The 23064-nt window shown below is 40.3% G+C and overlaps 1 protein-coding gene across 2 annotated transcripts in view; it reads right to left on the bottom strand.

Moving 5' to 3' along the window:
• Positions 1 to 23064, bottom strand: part of rabggta (Rab geranylgeranyltransferase subunit alpha) — a 36068-nt gene continuing 13004 nt past the window's right edge. The window contains exons 10-17 of one of the 2 annotated variants that reach the window (XM_079803007.1): positions 21727 to 21832; positions 21545 to 21596; positions 19878 to 19966; positions 19672 to 19760; positions 17994 to 18110; positions 6764 to 6877; positions 5150 to 5237; positions 1 to 2492 (exon numbers count right to left, since the gene is read on the bottom strand). In XM_079803007.1, the coding sequence (XP_079659133.1) occupies positions 2344 to 2492; positions 5150 to 5237; positions 6764 to 6877; positions 17994 to 18110; positions 19672 to 19760; positions 19878 to 19966; positions 21545 to 21596; positions 21727 to 21832 (804 nt within the window). In that variant the 3' untranslated portion in view covers positions 1 to 2343. The remainder of the gene's footprint in view (positions 2493 to 5149; positions 5238 to 6763; positions 6878 to 17993; positions 18111 to 19671; positions 19761 to 19877; positions 19967 to 21544; positions 21597 to 21726; positions 21833 to 23064) is intronic. The other variant, XM_079803008.1, reaches the window with a different exon arrangement.

Here is a 23064-nt window from a genome sequence, read left to right as displayed (position 1 = left end):
GAGCTTCATTGATGTGATTTATTTGAACTTCCACATAAGTTTGGCTTCACTGTTCCAAAAGTTTTGCCATATGTGACGATTATTCAACTTGTCGGTTGAGTTTGTTTTTCTTCTTTGGATCTTCCTTTATTTCCTCAGACGAATTTATAGAGAAACACGGAAGTATACATGTGCTTACGACGAATAACCAAAAGCAGTTTAACAACCATTTATGGCTGCTTCAATGGAAGAGCTGGAGGCAATGGACCATGGACATGCAAACAAACCCATGCAAATGAAGGGAATGGAGGGCAATTGGGCTTTATGCAGAGCTTTATATATTTTTGTGAGTAGGCAAACCATCACTATGGAGACTACAGGAAGTTTTATGCATGAGGCTTCAGACCTCAATCCAAATGAGCACCTGTAAATGACTTCACAAACAGACCAAAGGCTTCGACAAGACAAGTGTGTGTCCCATTATCTGGCGCAGATGTATTTTCCTTTTTCTTTTTTTGGACAACTTCTTTTTGTGCACCACCTACATGTCAAAGTTGGAAAAACGAATACTGGCTGATTCAGCGGTCAAATCACACATATATGATAGCAACAGTTCAGGCTTTAGTTGGTCAGCCTGAAGGGATAGTTCACCCTAAAATTAATATTTATTTATTCACTCTGGTGTTGTTCTAACGCAGTGTGCCGTTCTTTTTTGTGTGCGAGTCATTTTTGTGTTGTGGCAGGCCCATTATCTGCTGAAAGAGGCTGTAAGATTGAAAATAATCAAAGATATTTGAAATGGAACAAAGACACTGGCTTTACTATTGTCAACCCCCATCCTCATCTTCCTCACCAGAAGGGCCATTTGAAATTCCTAAAGACAAAGAGACACTGTAGGCCAAATGGGTGCCACACCTTTACAGGGAAGTTTGGTCTGATTGGTCAGTTTAAATATCTCACATTTGGTTTCAGTCACATGGTCAAGGAGAGATAAAAGAAGTTGTAACTGTTGCTCTTTCTCTTTTATTCTCTGGCTCTTCTTAGGGCCTTCTCTTGGAAGCTAAAAAGGTGTATAATTCATACAAGTGTACATTGAGCTCCGGATATCTGCATCTTCACCGATACATCGCATGAACAAACAGGACCTTCAGGGCCCGTATTCATAAAGATTCTAAGAGTCCTCTCAGAAAACTCCTAATTTAGCTTAAAAACTTTTACGTAGGAGTCTTAGCTTAAGAGCTATTCGGGACTGATCTGAGAGCAACTCTGAGCAAGGAAAATACAAAAGCTTGTATCTTATTGAAGAGGCGGGGCTGATGACACAGTCTTTTGACGACTGTGATTGGTTGGTTGTCCAAAAAGGGGAAAGAAGGAGCACTTTTAAGTATAAGGTCTATTCCAAGCCTTCACTTTGAAATTATAAGCGCAAATTGTCCTATTTTACCGTTCTCTCTCACTCACACACACATTATATATATATATGTATATAAATCCTTTTATTATTTACCATGCTGTTCATTTCCTAAGGTATTTGATTGGCTTAGAACTATAAACTCACTCTTTCCAATTACACTGATTGCTGGCATGTCTATTTAAATGGTGGTTTGAAAGTTGAATTTAATGCAACAAACATGATCCCTGCACGATCTAATCTATAGCGTCTTATTAAGTCACTGTCATCCATTGTCTGCAACACATTTCTTCTCCCTCTTCGTCTTTCTGCCATTTTCTCCGCTGCTAAAGAAACTCTTAAGCCTCTTAAAAGTCCTCGTCCGTGCTCCTAACAAATTTGACCTTAAGACCTCTTTTAAGGGTTAATACATGCTTTCTGAATTACTTTTTTCTTTACTAGGATTTTTTTGTTAATTTTAAGAGTAAACGCCCACATTTCTAAGAATTTTCTTAGAATTTTGTCACTAGGAGCTACTCTTTGCATTAAGATTCTTTATGAATACGGGCCCAGAACTTTAAGAGGTAAAAGTAAAAGCAGATGTTGCAAAACATTTCTCTTTTTCAGCATGCAGTGCGGTGTTCATAGAGGTCAAACTTTATTTGAAATGTGAACCGTCATTTATCACACACAAACACAGACAAACGTACAGACAAGATGCTGACTGTTTTTAAAGGCACAGTTCACCAAAAAAAATGACATTTTCTCACATCTGTGAAACGGATCTAAAGTCTTTGTACGGAAAAGAGCAGCATGAACATTCATCAAGACTTTTCATTTGTGGGTGAACTATCGCTTTAAGTCTGAGTAGGTTCAGAACATGAGGTACGAGTTTAGAAATGGTTAGTGAGCGCTAGTTAGTCTCTAAAACAGTACATGTAGTAAATCACAGACACACACACACACACAGCACATCAAAGAGTCAGGGCAGTGACCAATGGCAACAGCTGGCTCAGCTCGGACTCTACGTTGGCAGTTTTGTGGACAGGGTTTCCACGCAGATCCAGTCTGGTCAGTTTAATGCAGGACGCCAATGATTCAAGATCAGACAGCTTACAGATTTCTGAGAATTGCGTTAAGAAAACCCTTTTAACAGTTACAAAAATGTACACACATTTAAATTACAGTTTACATCACAGAGTTAGATAAAAGCAGGATAAACTTTATTTCAATGGTCATTATTTTTGTCGTTCTCAGTGGCGGCGTTTCACAAAAACCTAGGGTATGGCATGAGTCCTTCTGGCCATAAATGACGACATTACCAAATAATCACATTGTACACAAACAAAATATGGACAATAATTCACTAAAAGAAATTAACAACAGACTTAACAACAATACAAAATCAATGCAAATACTGAAACAGCCATATAAGCCTTAACTGTGTCCTAACCACATGAGAAAAATGATCTTTTCCATTTTTTGCACTAACCAGTCACAACAACGATTCACGACGATTCTATTTTACAGTTTTTCTTACTGCCGCATTGTGGCCGGAACAACATACAAAGCATGACAAGTGCTTATGTGCTTTATTTAATGTAAAAATTATTTAAAGTGAGTTTGAATATCATTTTTCGTGACCTTTATAGACATAGCCTAACTGAAATCAACAATGGATAATGAAAATAAATGAAACGAAACAACTATGTTCAAAATGTCAACACAAGGTGAGCAAACAATTGTATTCTACGATTTAAAAAATGGTTTCCGTCATGCAATATGTATTTTTAATCATGCTAAAATGGTGTAAGATTTAGGAATTCGATATTGTACTTATTCATTTAGTTGCGAATGCAGTCAGCGCGCTTGCAGAGAGAGCCCAGCCACGCACTGTTCTGATTGGCTGTGATTTTTGATATATTGATCTCGGGTCGAGTCTGGAACCTTGTCACATCGCGCCTGGTTAGGACACCTGGTTAGGTATCATGAGCTGTTTATTTCACCTGCTTGTCTGAATGCCAGGGTATGGCAACTGCTTAGTCAGTAGAATGACTATGTTGACTATGAGTAATGTAAACTTATTCTACTAACCTGAACCCTACCAGTCTACTAATACACAACTAATACTCTAATGAGAGTTAGTTGCAAAGTTACTTATAGTTAGTAGAATGCCTAAAGTGGACTATCAAGTATATAATAATATATTACAGATTCTTAACTGGTAAAAGAGAAATATAAATATAGTCATGTAATATACGTTTAATTTATATGTTTTAATACTGTTTAATATTTAATATGTTTATTTTATATTTATACTACCATTTAAAAGTTTGTGGTCAGTAAGATGTTTCATGTTTTTGAAAATGTCTCTTCTGCTCACCAAAACTACATTTATTTGACCAACATACAGTAAATCTAGTTATAATGTGAAATGTTATTAAAAATATGCTGATTCGGTGCTCCGGCTGCTCCCTAAACATTTCTTCTTATTATCAATGTTGAAACAGTTTTGCTGCTTTCAGGTTTCTTTGATGAATAGAAAGTTCTACAGCATTTATTTAAAATAGAAATCTTTTGTAACATTATAAATGTCTTTATGGTCACTTTTGATTAATTTAATGCATCCTTGATGAATAAGGATGTTTTTAAAAACAAAAAAATATATATTATTTGTAGTACATTGCCCGGCCAACCAAAAAAAAAAATTGCTGGATTTAAATAGGCAAATGCCTAAGAGTCAATGATTGGATCATTATTGCAGTGATTATTATGTTTGTTTCTATCCAAATTGATGGACTGTGTAGCTTTTCATTTCTTAAACAACCATATGAAGACACATCATAGTCATATCATAGCCAGGAGGACAATGTCAAGATTCATCAGCTCAAACTGTGAAAGAATGAAGAATCATTTCCACACATGAATCGGCTCCTCTGAGTCCAGAGCTTACATTCATTGAGAGTCTTTGGGATGTGCTGGAGGAGATTTTACAGAGTGCTGGACTCTTGCATTGGCAATACAAGATCTTCACCAAACATTGATGCTCCTCTTGATGGAAATAAAAGTTTGTGATTTTATTACCATACAGATTGATGAATAATGACATTGTCATCCTGGAATATGGCCATGATGTGTCTTCCTGGAATATGGCCATGGTGTGTCTTCCTGGAATATGGCCATGGTGTGTCTTCCTGGAATATGGTCATGATGTGTCTTCCTGGAATATGGCCATGGTGTGTCTTCCTGGAATATGGTCATGATGTGTCTTCCTACATTGTTGTTTAAGAAATAAAAAGCTACACACCCCATCATTTAGGGTTAGAAGAACTGTTGTCAAACATGTTCTTGAAAATGTCTCTTCTGCTCACCAAGCATATTCGACCAAAATACAGTAACAAATATTTATAAAGTGAAATGTTATTAAGAAATATGTTGATTTGGTGTGTATTATCAATGTTAAAAATAGTTGTGTAATTTTTTTTCAGGATTCTTTGATGAATAGAAAGTTCAAAAGAACCTTTCAAAATTTATATGAACAAAAAAAAAATTGTAACTTGACTTTTGATCAAATTAATACATCCTTGCTGAAAAAAGTATTAATTTCTTTAAAAAAAAACGATATATTTTTTGTAATATAATAATATATTAAATGTATTATAGTGGTTATAATCTCGTTTAGCCACACTGAGTTGTTGTTGTTGTCGCACAAGGCTCTGACAACAGAAAAGTGTTTTGAGGTTAACACACATTTGCATTTTTTGTTGAAGAAAAGGATACGATTGTTCTTCAGAGAAACCTCCTCTAGTTTCGGCAGATGATGCAGTCCCTCCAGACTTTCAATGGCATTATCATCGGCCTCCAGCACCTGAAGCATTAAACCACTCCATATCAAGCACAATTCGCCACTTCACAATGTGATCATTCGAAAGAAACACAGGGTTAGGGGTTGTTCACACAGAATGCATTTTTCCATTCAACTGTGCCTTTTTTTCCATTGGTTTTTCTATGCAAACACGTGATAGACGGACGTCTTCAACCGTTGCACTCGCATCCTTGCACCTTTTGCGGCAACTCGTGCATGACACGCTGGTCTAAAAACGCGGCGCTGAAGTTAAAGTTTGAGTGTAGTCATGACAACTCTCTGAATAGTATCAGCCCCTTTCACACAGCGATACCGTTAAATTACCGTAAAATTATCAGAGTGACTTCACAAATATGCTGTTCACACAAGCAACGGCGATCTGGCTTTTTTTACCGGTAAGAGACCATTCGCGCATCAACAGCAAAATACCGGCGGTAAATTCTGTGATGTCAGTCATCGGAAACGATCTGTAAACACTGTGCCCGCATGAGAAGTGCTTTAGTTTCACTATCCGTTCAATTTGACAACATCTTTTTGAAAAGCTTAAAAAGTACAGCGCAGAGTAATGTAAACACGCCATCTTCGTCAGTCTTGGCTTATGATTGGCCCAAAGCAGTGCGTTCTGACTTCATACGTGAATATACCGGTAATCTTCATTCTGCGTTCACACAGCGCACATTGCCGGTCATTTACTGGTAATGTTACAACTTCCCCTACTGGTAAATTGCCAGAACCAATTTACCAGTATTTTTGAAAAGGTCCTATTGTGTTCACACATGATCTGTTACCAGTAATTTACCAGTAAAGACTGTATGTGTGAAAGGGGCTATTGAATATGGCAGTGTTAATGTATTTGTGACCCTGCACCACAAAACCAGGAGTCATAAGTCACACGGTATATATTTGTGGCAATAGCCAACAATATGGGTATTTCAATATTTAGATTTTTTTGCACCCTCATTCCAGATTTTCAAATAGTTGTATAACTATTAGTTATACAATATATAGTTTCAAATAGTCCATACATCAATGGAAAGCTTATTTATTTATATTTCAGATAAATCTAAAAAAACCGACCCTTATGGCTGGTTTTGTGGTCCAGGGTCACTTTTGGTCTTGGCGGACTAGACACACACACACACGCACGCACGCACACACTGCTGTGATCGTGTAAGATCTGCTGCTGCAGCATGAATAGACATGCATTAATCCTAATTTAGGCAGGTGGAGCTGGGGAGGTGGAGGAGTTCAGAGGAACTCTGATACTGCAGGACTAGCCTACAGCAAACACTGAACCAGACTGTTTAAATGTTGAGCCAGAAATCTCATTGGCTGCAGGATAAGCAGAGGCCAATCAGCTTGTGCCATGTAGTAATGATGTGATTGCTTGCATATAAAGATCACATCTCAATAACTTTTTTGCGTTCCAATGATCTGCGTCACACGTTTTTAACAGCAAAAACGTATTCCATGTGAATGGCCCCTAACAGTTATTTGTGGGAAAATGAAGAAAAGAAGCATGGCTTCACCTCTAGGCACTGTAACATGGCAAACTGAGGTGGCAGCCGCGCAAGCTGATTGGAGGAGAGGTTGATATGGGTCACCAAGAGAAGCTGATCGAGGTGGCACAAGGTCGTCAGGTTCTAATGTAGGAGAGAGAGAGAGAGAGAGAGAGAGAGAGAGAGAGAGAGAGAGAGAGAGAGAGAGAGAGAGAGAGAGAGAGAGAGAGATGTCTAACTGCAAGATATTCCAAGTTAATCTTTAGTTTATAACCATGTAACTGAAAATGATGGAACAGGTTCTGAAGGATGTGGTCAACGCCAGAGAAACTCAGCAAGCCACGGTTTGAAAGTGAGAAAGCAAATAAAGCATGTATGATGGCTTGGTGTGATACTGGTAATATAGATTGTGAGGTGGATTACTATTGTAATCAATCTGGTCTGATAAACAGGGTGTGACTGCTGTTGTCACTACGCTGACAAAAACAAGGAAGAGCTGTGTGTTTTTATAGTGATTCAGCTGCATGAGCACACACGGGTGTTTCTATGTAAATGCACAGTGGATCTGACAGTAAATCTATTTCTTAACTCTAATTGTAGCTTGTCATTTCTTGAACAGAACAGCATTCGTGCCACACTGAAATTAAATCATACATAGCAACAACAGTACATACAATACACCAATTCACCGAAAATTGTGGAGATGGCTATTTTTTTCCTCGAGTAAAACTTTCAAAATGAACTAACCAACTCACTAACATCAATGTAGAATTGGAATAAAGATTGAATGTATACTTTAATGTATATATTGAAAAATTTATATTTAAATTTTTCGTTTTAATTGTTTACCATCCAACATTTTTCAGCATGCATTTCATTTGATCTGCTCAGCAAGCCCTCAGAAACTATATTACATCATAAAGTAGTCTATTCTTGCCTTTATGAGATTCACAAAAATTATCCACATCCTATGACTGATTTTACTGCTGCTTACATCCTGAAATGATGCCAATACAGTTTTTATTTTTGTGTATTTAACACTCGAATGGTAATGATGACTCAACGAGTTTAGTATAAACATTCTTTAACAGGATATAATTTTCATGAAGTGCTCTATTAAATGGCTGAAAAGGCCTATCAAAGATTTAGAAGTGAATATTTTCTCTCACGTGCAAATGGTTGAGTAAGACTATTTCATTGTATATTACTCATGTTTCTGTCATGACATTCATTTCACACGAGAGAAGACATTCAAACAATTCAGCCATGCTCATTACACAAGCACATACTGACATTATGATCTCTTTAAAACATCCTGACGATGTCTGGGAAAGTTTACAATAAAGATTTGTATGTAAAAACTCCAAGCTTACATATTTTAATGTTTAGTAAAATTAACACATATTAACCAGGGCAAGATTATTTTCATAGATTAACATATAAGATATTAAAATAGAACTTCAAAAAACTAAAATACATTTTTAAATTAGAATTGCCCCCAATTAACGGCGAAGGGTAATTCAATTTTAGACTTTTAAAATGTTAAAAGTCCTGCCTGAACCTAGTTTATGAATACATTTGCTTTAAGACGACGTTCAAATAAGAAAACAAAAATTAAAAATAAGAAAACTTGGCCCCACGTTATATTAGGTGGCCTTAACTGCTAAAAAAGATTAGTACAATGTACTTATTGTGTTCATATTGTTTTGAAAAACCCTTTTACTGATATTGAGATGGATACAGGAAAAGTTAGGGACAGGTGTGGTGGTGTGGGTGAGTTTAAGGGTAAAGTAAGGGACAGGTGTGGTGGTATGGGTAAGTTTAAGGGTAAAGTTAGGGACAGGTGTGGTGGTATGGGTAAGTTTAAGGGTAAAGTTAGGGACAGGTGTGGTGGTATGGGTGAGTTTAAGGGTAAAGTTAGGGACAGGTGTGGTGGTATGGGTAAGTTTAAGGGTAAAGTTAGGGACAGGTGTGGTGGTATGGGTGAGTTTAAGGGTAAAGTTAGGGACAGGTGTGGTGGTATGGGTAAGTTTAAGGGTAAAGTTAAGGACAGGTGTGGTGGTATGGGTGAGTTTAAGGGTAAAGTAAGGGACAGGTGTGGTGGTATGGGTAAGTTTAAGGGTAAAGTTAGGGACAGGTGTGGTGGTATGGGTGAGTTTAAGGGTAAAGTTAGGGACAGGTGTGGTGGTATGGGTAAGTTTAAGGGTAAAGTTAGGGACAGGTGTGGTGGTATGGGTGAGTTTAAGGGTAAAGTAAGGGACAGGTGTGGTGGTATGGGTGAGTTTAAGGGTAAAGTTAGGGACAGGTGTGGTGGTGTGGGTAAGTTTAAGGGTAAAGTTAAGGACAGGTGTGGTGGTATGGGTGAGTTTAGGGGTAAAGTTAAGGACAGGTGTGGTGGTATGGGTGAGTTTAGGGGTAAAGTTAAGGACAGGTGTGGTGGTATGGGTGAGTTTAAGGGTTAAGTTAAGGACAGGTGTGGTGGTATGGGTGAGTTTAAGGGTAAAGTAAGGGACAGGTGTGGTGGTATGGGTGAGTTTAAGGGTAAAGTTAGGGACAGGTGTGGTGGTATGGGTGAGTTTAAGGGTAAAGTTAGGGACAGGTGTGGTGGTATGGGTGAGTTTAAGGGTAAAGTTAGGGACAGGTGTGGTGGTATGGGTGAGTTTAAGGGTAAAGTTAGGAACAGGTGTGGTGGTATGGGTAAGTTTAAGGGTAAAGTTAGGGTCAGGTGTGGTGGTGTGGGTGAGTTTAAGGGTAAAGTTAGGGTCAGGTGTGGTGGTGTGGGTGAGTTTAAGGGTAAAGTTAGGGACAGGTGTGGTGGTATGGGTGAGTTTAAGGATAGAGTTAGGGACAGGTGTGGTGGTATGGGTGAGTTTAAGGGTAAAGTTAGGGTCAGGTGTGGTGGTGTGGGTGAGTTTAAGGGTAAAGTTAGGGACAGGTGTGGTGGTGTGGGTGAGTTTAAGGGTAAAGTTAGGGACAGGTGTGGTGGTATGGGTGAGTTTAAGGATAGAGTTAGGGACAGGTGTGGTGGTATGGGTGAGTTTAAGGATAGAGTTAGGGACAGGTGTGGTGGTGTGGGTGAGTTTAAGGGTAAAGTTAGGGACAGGTGTGGTGGTATGGGTGAGTTTAAGGATAGAGTTAGGGACAGGTGTGGTGGTGTGGGTGAGTTTAAGGGTAAAGTTAGGGACAGGTGTGGTGGTATGGGTGAGTTTAAGGGTAAAGTTAGGGACAGGTGTGGTGGTATGGGTGAGTTTAAGGGTAAAGTTAGGGACAGGTGTGGTGGTATGGGTGAGTTTAAGGGTAAAGTTAGGGACAGGTGTGGTGGTATGGGTGAGTTTAAGGGTAAAGTTATGGACAGGTGTGGTGGTATGGGTGAGTTTAAGAGTAAAGTTAGGGTCAGGTGTGGTGGTGTGGGTGAGTTTAAGGGTAAAGTTAGGGTCAGGTGTGGTGGTATGGGTGAGTTTAAGGGTAAAGTTAGGGACAGGTGTGGTGGTGTGGGTGAGTTTAAGGGTAAAGTTAGGGACAGGTGTGGTGGTATGGGTGAGTTTAAGGATAGAGTTAGGGACAGGTGTGGTGGTATGGGTGAGTTTAAGGGTAAAGTTAGGGTCAGGTGTGGTGGTGTGGGTGAGTTTAAGGGTAAAGTTAGGGACAGGTGTGGTGGTGTGGGTGAGTTTAAGGGTAAAGTTAGGGACAGGTGTGGTGGTATGGGTGAGTTTAAGGATAGAGTTAGGGACAGGTGTGGTGGTATGGGTGAGTTTAAGGATAGAGTTAGGGACAGGTGTGGTGGTATGGGTGAGTTTAAGGGTAAAGTTAGGGACAGGTGTGGTGGTATGGGTGAGTTTAAGGATAGAGTTAGGGACAGGTGTGGTGGTGTGGGTGAGTTTAAGGGTAAAGTTAGGGACAGGTGTGGTGGTATGGGTGAGTTTAAGGGTAAAGTTAGGGTCAGGTGTGGTGGTGTGGGTGAGTTTAAGGGTAAAGTTAGGGACAGGTGTGGTGGTATGGGTGAGTTTAAGGGTAAAGTTAGGGTCAGGTGTGGTGGTATGGGTGAGTTTAAGGATAGAGTTAGGGACAGGTGTGGTGGTATGGGTAAGTTTAAGGGTAAAGTTAAGGACAGGTGTGGTGGTATGGGTAAGTTTGAGGTTAAGTTAGGGACAGGTGTGGTGGTATGGGTGAGTTTAAGGGTAAAGTTAGGGACAGGTGTGGTGGTATGGGTGAGTTTAAGGATAGAGTTAGGGACAGGTGTGGTGGTATGGGTAAGTTTAAGGGTAAAGTTAAGGACAGGTGTGGTGGTATGGGTAAGTTTGAGGTTAAGTTAGGGACAGGTGTGGTGGTGTGGGTGAGTTTAAGGGTAAAGTTAGGGACAGGTGTGGTGGTATGGGTGAGTTTAAGGATAGAGTTAGGGACAGGTGTGGTGGTATGGGTAAGTTTAAGGGTAAAGTTAAGGACAGGTGTGGTGGTATGGGTAAGTTTGAGGTTAAGTTAGGGACAGGTGTGGTGGTATGGGTGAGTTTAAGGGTAAAGTTAGGGACAGGTGTGGTGGTATGGGTGAGTTTAAGGGTAAAGTTAGGGACAGGTGTGGTGGTATGGGTGAGTTTAAGGGTAAAGTAAGGGACAGGTGTGGTGGTATGGGTGAGTTTAAGGGTAAAGTTAGGGACAGGTGTGGTGGTATGGGTGAGTTTAAGGGTAAAGTTAGGGACAGGTGTGGTGGTATGGGTGAGTTTAAGGGTAAAGTTAGGGACAGGTGTGGTGGTATAGGTGAGTTTAAGGGTAAAGTAAGGGACAGGTGTGGTGGTATGGGTGAGTTTAAGGGTAAAGTTAGGGACAGGTGTGGTGGTATGGGTGAGTTTAAGGGTAAAGTTAGGGACAGGTGTGGTGGTATGGGTGAGTTTAAGGGTAAAGTTAGGGACAGGTGTGGTGGTATGGGTAAGTTTAAGGGTAAAGTAAGGGACAGGTGTGGTGGTACGGGTAAGTTTAAGGGTAAAGTTAGGGACAGGTGTGGTGGTATGGGTGAGTTTAAGGGTAAAGTAAGGGACAGGTGTGGTGGTACGGGTAAGTTTAAGGGTAAAGTTAGGGACAGGTGTGGTGGTATGGGTGAGTTTAAGGGTAAAGTTAGGGACAGGTGTGGTGGTATGGGTGAGTTTAAGGGTAAAGTAAGGGACAGGTGTGGTGGTATGGGTGAGTTTAAGGGTAAAGTTAGGGACAGGTGTGGTGGTATGGGTGAGTTTAAGGGTAAAGTTAGGGACAGGTGTGGTGGTATGGGTGAGTTTAAGGGTAAAGTTAGGGACAGGTGTGGTGGTATGGGTGAGTTTAAGGGTAAAGTTAGGGACAGGTGTGGTGGTATGGGTGAGTTTAAGGGTAAAGTTAGGGACAGGTGTGGTGGTGTGGGTGAGTTTAAGGATAGAGTTAGGGACAGGTGTGGTGGTGTGGGTGAGTTTAAGGGTAAAGTTAAGGACAGGTGTGGTGGTGTGGGTGAGTTTAAGGGTAAAGTTAAGGACAGGTGTGGTGGTGTGGGTGAGTTTAAGGGTAAAGTTAAGGACAGGTGTGGTGGTATGGGTAAGTTTGAGGTTAAGTTAGGGACAGGTGTGGTGGTATGGGTGAGTTTAAGGGTAAAGTTAGCAGGGTTTTTCCTACATTGAAATTTTTTTGGCGGCCGCCAAAACAATTTTTTGTCCCGCCAAAGCTTTATTTGATGAGTTATTGTGATTTATGAATGATGTAGAATAGATGCTGCGCTTGTAGGTGAGTGACAGAGAGAACGATCAGTGAGCTCCTCCCCCGCTCGCGCTCTCTCTGTCTTCAAAATAAGCATTCTTAGCTTTCTAATATTTCACATATTACGTTAATCAAAATCAAAAGGTCGGAAGACCGAATCCATGTTGCACGTGGCGCTATCAGACGATATTTTCCTTTAATTACCGCTGGGTGTGAAATGCGCTCAAAAAACATTGACTGATTCTCTGACCAGCTGACATAAAGCATACTTTAAATAAACGGGAAACAAATCCTATCCGGTTATGAAGCGTTTTCTGTGTGTTGACAAATCTTTCGCGATGTTCTAACAGACGGGATTCACACAGCGCGTCTGCTAATGTCCGATTCGCCACCTAATGACTCCTTTGAACCGAATCATTTTAACGACTGGTTAGAACAACTGATCTGTCCAACACTGAACTAACGAATCAGTTGAATCGTTTACCCAGAACACATCTGAAGAGGACAAGTGTGCTTACACAATTTATCAAGAGTGGGTGTAAGAGTTAGTTGTAATTATTCACAGTCTTTCAGCTTATTTATGTTCATAATGTGTAGCAAAATAAATAGCCTATAAATCACTTAGTTTAGACTGGAGTGAGGTGAACCCAGAACAAAGTTGTTATTAGCTAGCTGATCATTTTATGAAATTATATATGGCAGAAAATTAGGCTATTTGTTCATTTTTTAATATTGATATGATTATATACCAAAACAATTATCAGTGTAAAAATAAATAAATAGTGTAAAAATGAGGAACAAAAACAAACATCAAGGTATCCCACATGAAAAAATACTATATTATAGTATATTATAGTATTTACTACACTTTGTTAATTTACTGTAGTATATTTACTATAGTACGGTTCAAAAACACTATAGTATTTACTAGAGTATTTTTACTATAATATACTACAGTATTTTTTCATGTGGGATCAAAATAAGATTAGCAAAAGTTACAAACTTTCTTTGAATTTATTTAAAATATATTGTCAGTATTGCGCTTGCAGATCACGTGGGTAGGGTACTTCTTTACTGTGCGTGCGTGTGTGTGTATGGATGACCATGTCTGTCAGCCACCACCGAAGACCATTTTTGACCCAGGAAAAACCCTGAGTTAGGGACAGGTGTGGTGGTATGGGTGAGTTTAAGGGTAAAGTTAGGCACAGGTGTGGTGGTATGGGTGAGTTTAAGGGTAAAGTTAGGCACAGGTGTGGTGGTATGGGTGAGTTTAAGGGTAAAGTTAGGCACAGGTGTGGTGGTATGGGTGAGTTTAAGGGTAAAGTTAGGGACAGGTGTGGTGGTATGGGTGAGTTTAAGGGTAAAGTTAGGCACAGGTGTGGTGGTATGGGTGAGTTTAAGGGTAAAGTTAGGCACAGGTGTGGTGGTATGGGTGAGTTTAAGGGTAAAGTTAGGGACAGGTGTGGTGGTATGGGTGAGTTTAAGGGTAAAGTTAGGCACAGGTGTGGTGGTATGGGTGAGTTTAAGGGTAAAGTTAGGCACAGGTGTGGTGGTATGGGTGAGTTTAAGGGTAAAGTTAGGGACAGGTGTGGTGGTATGGGTGAGTTTAAGGGTAAAGTTAGGGACAGGTGTGGTGGTATGGGTGAGTTTAAGGGTAAAGTTAGGGACAGGTGTGGTGGTATGGGTGAGTTTAAGGGTAAAGTTAAGGACAGGTGTGGTGGTATGGGTGAGTTTAAGGGTAAAGTTAGGGACAGGTGTGGTGGTATGGGTGAGTTTAAGGGTAAAGTTAGGGACAGGTGTGGTGGTATGGGTGAGTTTAAGGGTAAAGTTAAGGACAGGTGTGGTGGTATGGGTGAGTTTAAGGGTAAAGTTAGGGACAGGTGTGGTGGTATGGGTGAGTTTAAGGGTAAAGTTAGGGACAGGTGTGGTGGTATGGGTGAGTTTAAGGGTAAAGTTAGGGACAGGTGTGGTGGTATGGGTGAGTTTAAGGGTAAAGTTAAGGACAGGTGTGGTGGTATGGGTGAGTTTAAGGGTAAAGTAAGGGACAGGTGTGGTGGTATGGGTGAGTTTAAGGGTAAAGTTAGGGACAGGTGTGGTGGTATGGGTAAGTTTAAGGGTAAAGTTAGGGACAGGTGTGGTGGTATGGGTGAGTTTAAGGGTAAAGTTAGGGACAGGTGTGGTGGTATGGGTGAGTTTAAGGGTAAAGTTAAGGACAGGTGTGGTGGTATGGGTGAGTTTAAGGATAGAGTTAGGGACAGGTGTGGTGGTATGGGTGAGTTTAAGGGTAAAGTTAGGGACAGGTGTGGTGGTATGGGTGAGTTTAAGGGTAAAGTTAAGGACAGGTGTGGTGGTATGGGTGAGTTTAAGGGTAAAGTTAGGGACAGGTGTGGTGGTATGGGTGAGTTTAAGGGTAAAGTTAGGGACAGGTGTGGTGGTGTGGGTAAGTTTAAGGGTAAAGTTAGGGACAGGTGTGGTGGTATGGGTGAGTTTAAGGGTAAAGTTAGGGACAGGTGTGGTGGTATGGGTAAGTTTAAGGGTAAAGTTAGGGACAGGTGTGGTGGTGTGGGTGAGTTTAAGGGTAAAGTTAGGGACAGGTGTGGTGGTATGGGTGAGTTTAAGGGTAAAGTTAGGGACAGGTGTGGTGGTATGGGTGAGTTTAAGGGTAAAGTTAAGGACAGGTGTGGTGGTATGGGTGAGTTTAAGGGTAAAGTTAAGGACAGGTGTGGTGGTATGGGTGAGTTTAAGGGTAAAGTTAAGGACAGGTGTGGTGGTATGGGTGAGTTTAAGGGTAAAGTTAAGGACAGGTGTGGTGGTATGGGTGAGTTTAAGGGTAAAGTTAGGGACAGGTGTGGTGGTATGGGTGAGTTTAAGGGTAAAGTTAGGGACAGGTGTGGTGGTATGGGTGAGTTTAAGGGTAAAGTTAGGGACAGGTGTGGTGGTATGGGTGAGTTTAAGGGTAAAGTTAAGGACAGGTGTGGTGGTATGGGTGAGTTTAAGGGTAAAGTTAAGGACAGGTGTGGTGGTATGGGTGAGTTTAAGGGTAAAGTTAAGGACAGGTGTGGTGGTATGGGTGAGTTTAAGGGTAAAGTTAAGGACAGGTGTGGTGGTATGGGTAAGTTTAAGGGTAAAGTTAGGGACAGGTGTGGTGGTATGGGTGAGTTTAAGGGTAAAGTTAGGGACAGGTGTGGTGGTATGGGTGAGTTTAAGGGTAAAGTTAGGGACAGGTGTGGTGGTATGGGTGAGTTTAAGGGTAAAGTTAAGGACAGGTGTGGTGGTATGGGTGAGTTTAAGGGTAAAGTTAGGGACAGGTGTGGTGGTATGGGTGAGTTTAAGGGTAAAGTTAGGGACAGGTGTGGTGGTATGGGTGAGTTTAAGGGTAAAGTTAGGGACAGGTGTGGTGGTATGGGTGAGTTTAAGGGTAAAGTTAAGGACAGGTGTGGTGGTATGGGTGAGTTTAAGGGTAAAGTAAGGGACAGGTGTGGTGGTATGGGTGAGTTTAAGGGTAAAGTTAGGGACAGGTGTGGTGGTATGGGTAAGTTTAAGGGTAAAGTTAGGGACAGGTGTGGTGGTATGGGTGAGTTTAAGGGTAAAGTTAGGGACAGGTGTGGTGGTATGGGTGAGTTTAAGGGTAAAGTTAAGGACAGGTGTGGTGGTATGGGTGAGTTTAAGGATAGAGTTAGGGACAGGTGTGGTGGTATGGGTGAGTTTAAGGGTAAAGTTAGGGACAGGTGTGGTGGTATGGGTGAGTTTAAGGGTAAAGTTAAGGACAGGTGTGGTGGTATGGGTGAGTTTAAGGGTAAAGTTAGGGACAGGTGTGGTGGTATGGGTGAGTTTAAGGGTAAAGTTAGGGACAGGTGTGGTGGTGTGGGTAAGTTTAAGGGTAAAGTTAGGGACAGGTGTGGTGGTATGGGTGAGTTTAAGGGTAAAGTTAGGGACAGGTGTGGTGGTATGGGTAAGTTTAAGGGTAAAGTTAGGGACAGGTGTGGTGGTGTGGGTGAGTTTAAGGGTAAAGTTAGGGACAGGTGTGGTGGTATGGGTGAGTTTAAGGGTAAAGTTAGGGACAGGTGTGGTGGTATGGGTGAGTTTAAGGGTAAAGTTAAGGACAGGTGTGGTGGTATGGGTGAGTTTAAGGGTAAAGTTAAGGACAGGTGTGGTGGTATGGGTGAGTTTAAGGGTAAAGTTAAGGACAGGTGTGGTGGTATGGGTGAGTTTAAGGGTAAAGTTAAGGACAGGTGTGGTGGTATGGGTGAGTTTAAGGGTAAAGTTAGGGACAGGTGTGGTGGTATGGGTGAGTTTAAGGGTAAAGTTAGGGACAGGTGTGGTGGTATGGGTGAGTTTAAGGGTAAAGTTAGGGACAGGTGTGGTGGTATGGGTGAGTTTAAGGGTAAAGTTAAGGACAGGTGTGGTGGTATGGGTGAGTTTAAGGGTAAAGTTAAGGACAGGTGTGGTGGTATGGGTGAGTTTAAGGGTAAAGTTAAGGACAGGTGTGGTGGTATGGGTGAGTTTAAGGGTAAAGTTAAGGACAGGTGTGGTGGTATGGGTGAGTTTAAGGGTAAAGTTAGGGACAGGTGTGGTGGTATGGGTGAGTTTAAGGGTAAAGTTAGGGACAGGTGTGGTGGTATGGGTGAGTTTAAGGGTAAAGTTAGGGACAGGTGTGGTGGTATGGGTGAGTTTAAGGGTAAAGTTAAGGACAGGTGTGGTGGTATGGGTGAGTTTAAGGGTAAAGTTAAGGACAGGTGTGGTGGTATGGGTGAGTTTAAGGGTAAAGTTAAGGACAGGTGTGGTGGTATGGGTGAGTTTAAGGGTAAAGTTAGGGACAGGTGTGGTGGTATGGGTGAGTTTAAGGGTAAAGTTAGGGACAGGTGTGGTGGTATGGGTGAGTTTAAGGGTAAAGTTAGGGACAGGTGTGGTGGTATGGGTGAGTTTAAGGGTAAAGTTAAGGACAGGTGTGGTGGTATGGGTGAGTTTAAGGGTAAAGTTAGGGTCAGGTGTGGTGGTATGGGTGAGTTTAAGGGTAAAGTTAAGGACAGGTGTGGTGGTATGGGTGAGTTTAAGGGTAAAGTTAAGGACAGGTGTGGTGGTATGGGTAAGTTTAAGGGTAAAGTTAGGGACAGGTGTGGTGGTATGGGTGAGTTTAAGGGTAAAGTTAAGGACAGGTGTGGTGGTATGGGTGAGTTTAAGGGTAAAGTTAGGGACAGGTGTGGTGGTATGGGTAAGTTTAAGGGTAAAGTTAGGGACAGGTGTGGTGGTATGGGTAAGTTTAAGGGTAGGGTTAGGTGTAAGTGTCAACAGAGTAATTATAAATGTAACTACAGAAATTAATTACAGATGTAATTACATGATGGTATTTTTTAAGTACAATGTAAGAACAAGTATGTCCACAATAAGTGCATTGTATCAAATTATTAATTTAAATGTTAGTACATAGTAGTTAAGGCCACCTAATATAAAGTGGGTCCGAAAGCTTCAATTGAAAGTCTAATTAAAAATAAAAAAAATAAAAACTATAACTAAACTATAACAATTTTAGTTCAGGGTTGGCCTCTCTTACCTTATTGGAAAGGCTAAACACTCGCACCTCTGCATACTCCATTTTCAGAATGGTGTTTTCGATTAGAAACTTGCTGCACAGGTCACTGTAGTAGGAAGAGCGCATGGGGTCCACTTCCTGTGAGAGCCAGAAAAAGACCAAGTTCACGGCTTAAAAAGGCAGACATCACGATTAGGGTACAACGGGGCTAAGGGCGTCCCGTGGCAAAAATGCACCTTTGATTTAAATTTTCCTCTAAACCACTAGATGACACAACTTACCGTAGCACTTTACCAAACATCCGCTTTCGATGATAAACGTGGCTGATTCTCGATGTGATCGTGGACAGCACGCTAATTTGATCTAATATTTGATGTTTTTTTTTTTTTATGTTGCAGGTTTAAAGGATTCGTTCACTTCAAAATGACAATTTCCTAACCACCATCTCATCCATGATGTTCATGTCTTTCTTTCTACAGTCGAAAAGAAATTACGTTTTTGAGGGAAACATTCCAGGATCTTTCTCCACATAATGGACTTCAATTGCAACCCACGGGTTGAAGGTCCAAATCAATGCAGTTTCAAAGGGCTTCGAATGGCTCAACGCGATCCCAGACGAGGAATAGGGTCTTATCTAGCGAAACAATCAGTCATTTTCAAGAAAAAACTTAAAATTTATATACTTTTTTATCACAAATGCTCGACTTCGGTGTTGTGCTTCTTCATGACGTCATCACGTCGGAAAGGTCACACCCGTGATGTAGGTGGAACTACCGACCCAGTGCCGAAAACTTCATCTCATGTTCTCCTCCAACTATAAAATCATCTGACATTGTTGTTTTACCTTTATTTGTGTAAAGGGTGTTTGATTTAGTCTTTTGCACATTCGTTTTAACACTGGGTCTGTTAGCATTTGTGGTGAAAAAGTATATGTTTATGTTTTTTGAATATGACCAATGGTTTGGCTAGATAAGACCCTATTCCTCATCTGGGATCGTGCAGAGCCTCTGAAGCCCTTCGAAACTTCATTGATTTGGACCTTCAACCCATTGGTTGTGCAAATGAAGTTCAATCCTGGAATGTTTTCCTCAAAAAACTTAAGTTCTTTTCGACTGAAGAAAGAAAGACATGAACATCTTGGATGAGAAAATCATCAGGAAATTTTCATTTTGAAGTGAATTAATCCTTTAGGAAGCAAATGAGAATCACTGAAGTTATTGAATATATTTTGAGACAAATGTCTTCTAATGATTTTCAGTTGTGTTCAATAACTGAAGAATATGTAAAAGTATGGTATTTGGGTCAAAAGGCATCCTCGCCAGATTTTTAAACAAAATAAACCACTTTTATGAATAATTTTCACACAAAATCTGTTGCTCCATCAATGTTCAATACAAACATATATTTTTTCTGCAATCATACACTATGGGAGATGTGAAAAGCACATTTCTCTTAAGGTGTGCCTTTAGCCCTGTTGTACCCTTCTAACACAAAAAGTGTTCAACTCTGCACATAATTTCTACCACAGGCTCATGACGGACACATTAGTGGAGTATAAACCAGGTCCTGAGATTTTAAACGGCATTGCTTGTTTCCAGGAAGCTAATGTAAATAATTGCATAAATTATGTATTGTTTGTTCCTCATTATTTCCTGTTGACAAAGCATGTCTTATTGTTGAGGGTGCAGTGTGTTCTCACTCTGAGGGTTTGAAAGTGTGCCAAAGTCTCTTTCTCGTGGCCTAGAGGATCCAGAGCTCTCATGAGGAGGATGATTGTCAGCAGACACCCTGAAACACACACAATCCTTTTGTCAAAGAACATCCAGGAAATACAAATGCAATGTGAAGAATGCATGTACAACACACACCCATGTGACACACACACACACACACACACAAACTTACATTTGTTCTGAGGTTCGAGCTCCAGCAGCTGATTGCAGGACTGAAGCTCAGCCTGTAGCACTGAACCTTTCTCCACCGACAGCTCACTCCTGCAACACACACACACACACACGTGTTGGGTTTTTGTGTTTTATGGGGACTTTCCATAGACATACTGACTTTTATACTGTACAAACTGTATATTCTATACCCTACCCCTAAACCTGCCCATCACAGAAAACTTTCTGCATTTTTACATTTTCAAAAAACATAATTTCTTATGATTTATAAGTGGTTTTCCTCATAGGGATCCAAAATGTGTCCCCATAAAAATTCAGGACATTTGGTCCTCATAACGTACCTTTTACCTGAAACACTCACACACACTCACACACACTCACACACACTCACACACACTCACACACACTCACACACACACACACTCACTCACACTGTAATTAAATAAAGAGAGGCAGTTGATGTGTAATAAACACACACATTATAACAGTTTCATTCTAACTGAAAACGAAATCCCATCCTAAAGACATGTCAGCAAACCTGAATCTGTCAAATGATTGAGAGGCAGAGGGCGGCTGACAGAGCACTGGGCTGTGATTTCTCAGGGATTTCTGCCAGTTAGTTGTGTCACGTTATGCGTCATGTTCCAAAAACAAATTACTTGTAACTTTATCAAAGCTCAACAAAAAATTGACCCATGAGCAAAACACGAATGAGAAGGACATTGGAGCTGTTAAACGTGTAAGATTAGTGTTATAATATTTAATTATTGCAGATTTGCAGTGTTTGGTTTTCCTGTGTTTTGATAAATACAGAATGTTTTAATTAAGTTTGAATTAAACACTAAAATAAAACACACACAATTTTAATCTTATGAAGCTAGCTTTTCACCTTCAGATCTGGGAGATGAAGGGTTTAGTTGGCAAAAAAATTATAATAATTAACATCCTTCCCTTGGGTCATTTTGACCCGAAACTCATTTTTAAAAAATGAGTGTTCATTGGAGTGGTCCAAGACCCTTGGACTTTTGTACCAAGAATACACACACACACACACACAAATTGACTGGATTCGAGGAGTTTAAAAAGTAACAAATCCTTCCCTCTTGACCCCTTAGGAATTACCCCCTTCAGTACACAAAGTAAAACCTAAAAATGCTCAAAATTCTAACTAAAAATACATGACCAAATAATAATTTTATAATGTCCAAATGTGTATCTGAATGCACAATGAAATACTGACTTTAGGACCCAGCGGAACAGCTCATCCGCTCCATGTAGAGCTATAAGGCCATCTAGTGGCAAGAGTCGGGAAATATCATCCTATATTATTTGTTTTCCACAAGAGGTCGGCAGAGACACCCAAATTGACCCCATGTGAGATATTTTGAGCTGGTTATTGCATGTATTAGAGTCAAAGAATGTGAAGAGTGTGTTTTAATTACATTATTTATTGATAAAAACTAGTCATTTACAAGGTAAATCAAATAAAACATAATAAATAAATCTCCAAAAAACTGCATAAAAATATAATTAAATCATATAAGCTTTCTGGATTAAAAAAAAAAAATAATTTTAGGGCTTTGGGTCATTTTGACCTGAGAGGAAAGGGTTTGTTACAGGATGCGAGTGAGGGATGAAGGTTAGAAACACACAAACACACAGCAGTACCTGAAAAGTTCCTGATCAGTGGCAGAGTCTCTGCACCAGCTTTCAGCAGAGCCTAAAACATGACAGAGATGTTCACACACGCGCGCTCTGTCTATCTTCATCCGTCTCTCTTCAATAAATACAAAACCATGCTCTTCTTCAACTTCCTGCAAACAATCCATCGTGCACACACATACGCTCACCTGTGTAGAGAGCACAGTCTCTGTGTGTGTGTTTCTCCGTCCAGTGGACCGTCAGGTTGTGTTCATTGCTCATGTCAGTGATGGAGCCGGGAGGAAGATCACACAGCTGACAGAAACCGTTAAGGGCTTGTGTATGAAAGCTATAGCTCAAGTGCTTCACAAACAAAGGAAGAGCGTATTATATGGAAAAGAGCATCTGGGACATTCCTCTAAATTTCTCTTTTTGTGTTTTACCAAAGAAAGTCAACGAAAAAGTGATCTCAGCTATGGCCCTCGAGGTCTAAATCAAACACACATGCACATGCTAATCAAGGTCTTCAGATTACTAGAAAGCAACAGACAAGTAAGTTTGATCAAGGAGAGTCTTGATTTTGTTTTTGGGCTCTACTAAAATAGGTTTTAATGCTTGAATGTTAAAAAAAAACACACATTATCTGTCCCATATTGTCCATTGTTGCAGCTCCTCTCTTCCCAGTCTGTCAGTAACGCTCTGTTTAGTTCCAGTCTCTATTAAGCCGCTCCCTCTGAAAGCACATTGTGCTCTGATTGGTCAGTTGGATCAGCGTATCAAGCACTTTGAGTGTGTTTGGGATATGTTCCATCCCTTACAATAACCTTGAGTTTCAACACACTACTAACTAACTCAACCAGGGGCCTATACCATGAAGCCGGTTTAGCTGGCTAGCCAGATATGTTTAAGCTTAGTTTGTGCCAATCCTGGGTTTTAGGTACCATTAAAGTGGTTTGGCTTTTAGCAGTGTTCATCGCCATAGTAACTTACGCTCCACAGCTAACCTGCTCCAGGGCAGGTTATGTTCTAGATAATAGATCTCAAACTGAAATTGGACCAATCAGCTGTGAGCAAAGTGACACGCCTCTGATGCAATGAAGTCACTCCCCCTGTTTCTACTCCAAATGAAAGGTCACTACATAGCAAATGGTTTTTAAAGACTAAAGTGTCTGGCTTTTAACAATGCTTATTTATAATAATAAAAATGTTGATTGACTTAGATATCATTTAAGTAATTATTATACCCTTAATCAATTACACGTGTATAATTTTAGTTAATCAATCATTAATAGGCACATAGTTAAAATTAATATAAACAGCCTATATAAAAGGTCATACAAATAAGCTTTAAAATCAATAAATAAAGCTATAAAAATGACTACATGTGAGTTTAAATGTTCAATTCTCTCTATATATCAACTAAACTAACGTCATAACTTTTAATTGCACTGACTAAGTAAGATTTTTCTTAAAGTTTTTTTTTTTCTTTTCTTCTTCCTGTGTAAATTTGTTTAAATTCTTAATATTTTCAATCATGTAATATTCTG

The sequence above is a fragment of the Gobio gobio genome (assembly GCF_949357685.1).
Source record: "Gobio gobio genome assembly, chromosome: 21".
Taxonomy (NCBI): domain Eukaryota; kingdom Metazoa; phylum Chordata; class Actinopteri; order Cypriniformes; family Gobionidae; genus Gobio; species Gobio gobio.
This window is presented reverse-complemented; position numbering and strand designations above follow the sequence as displayed.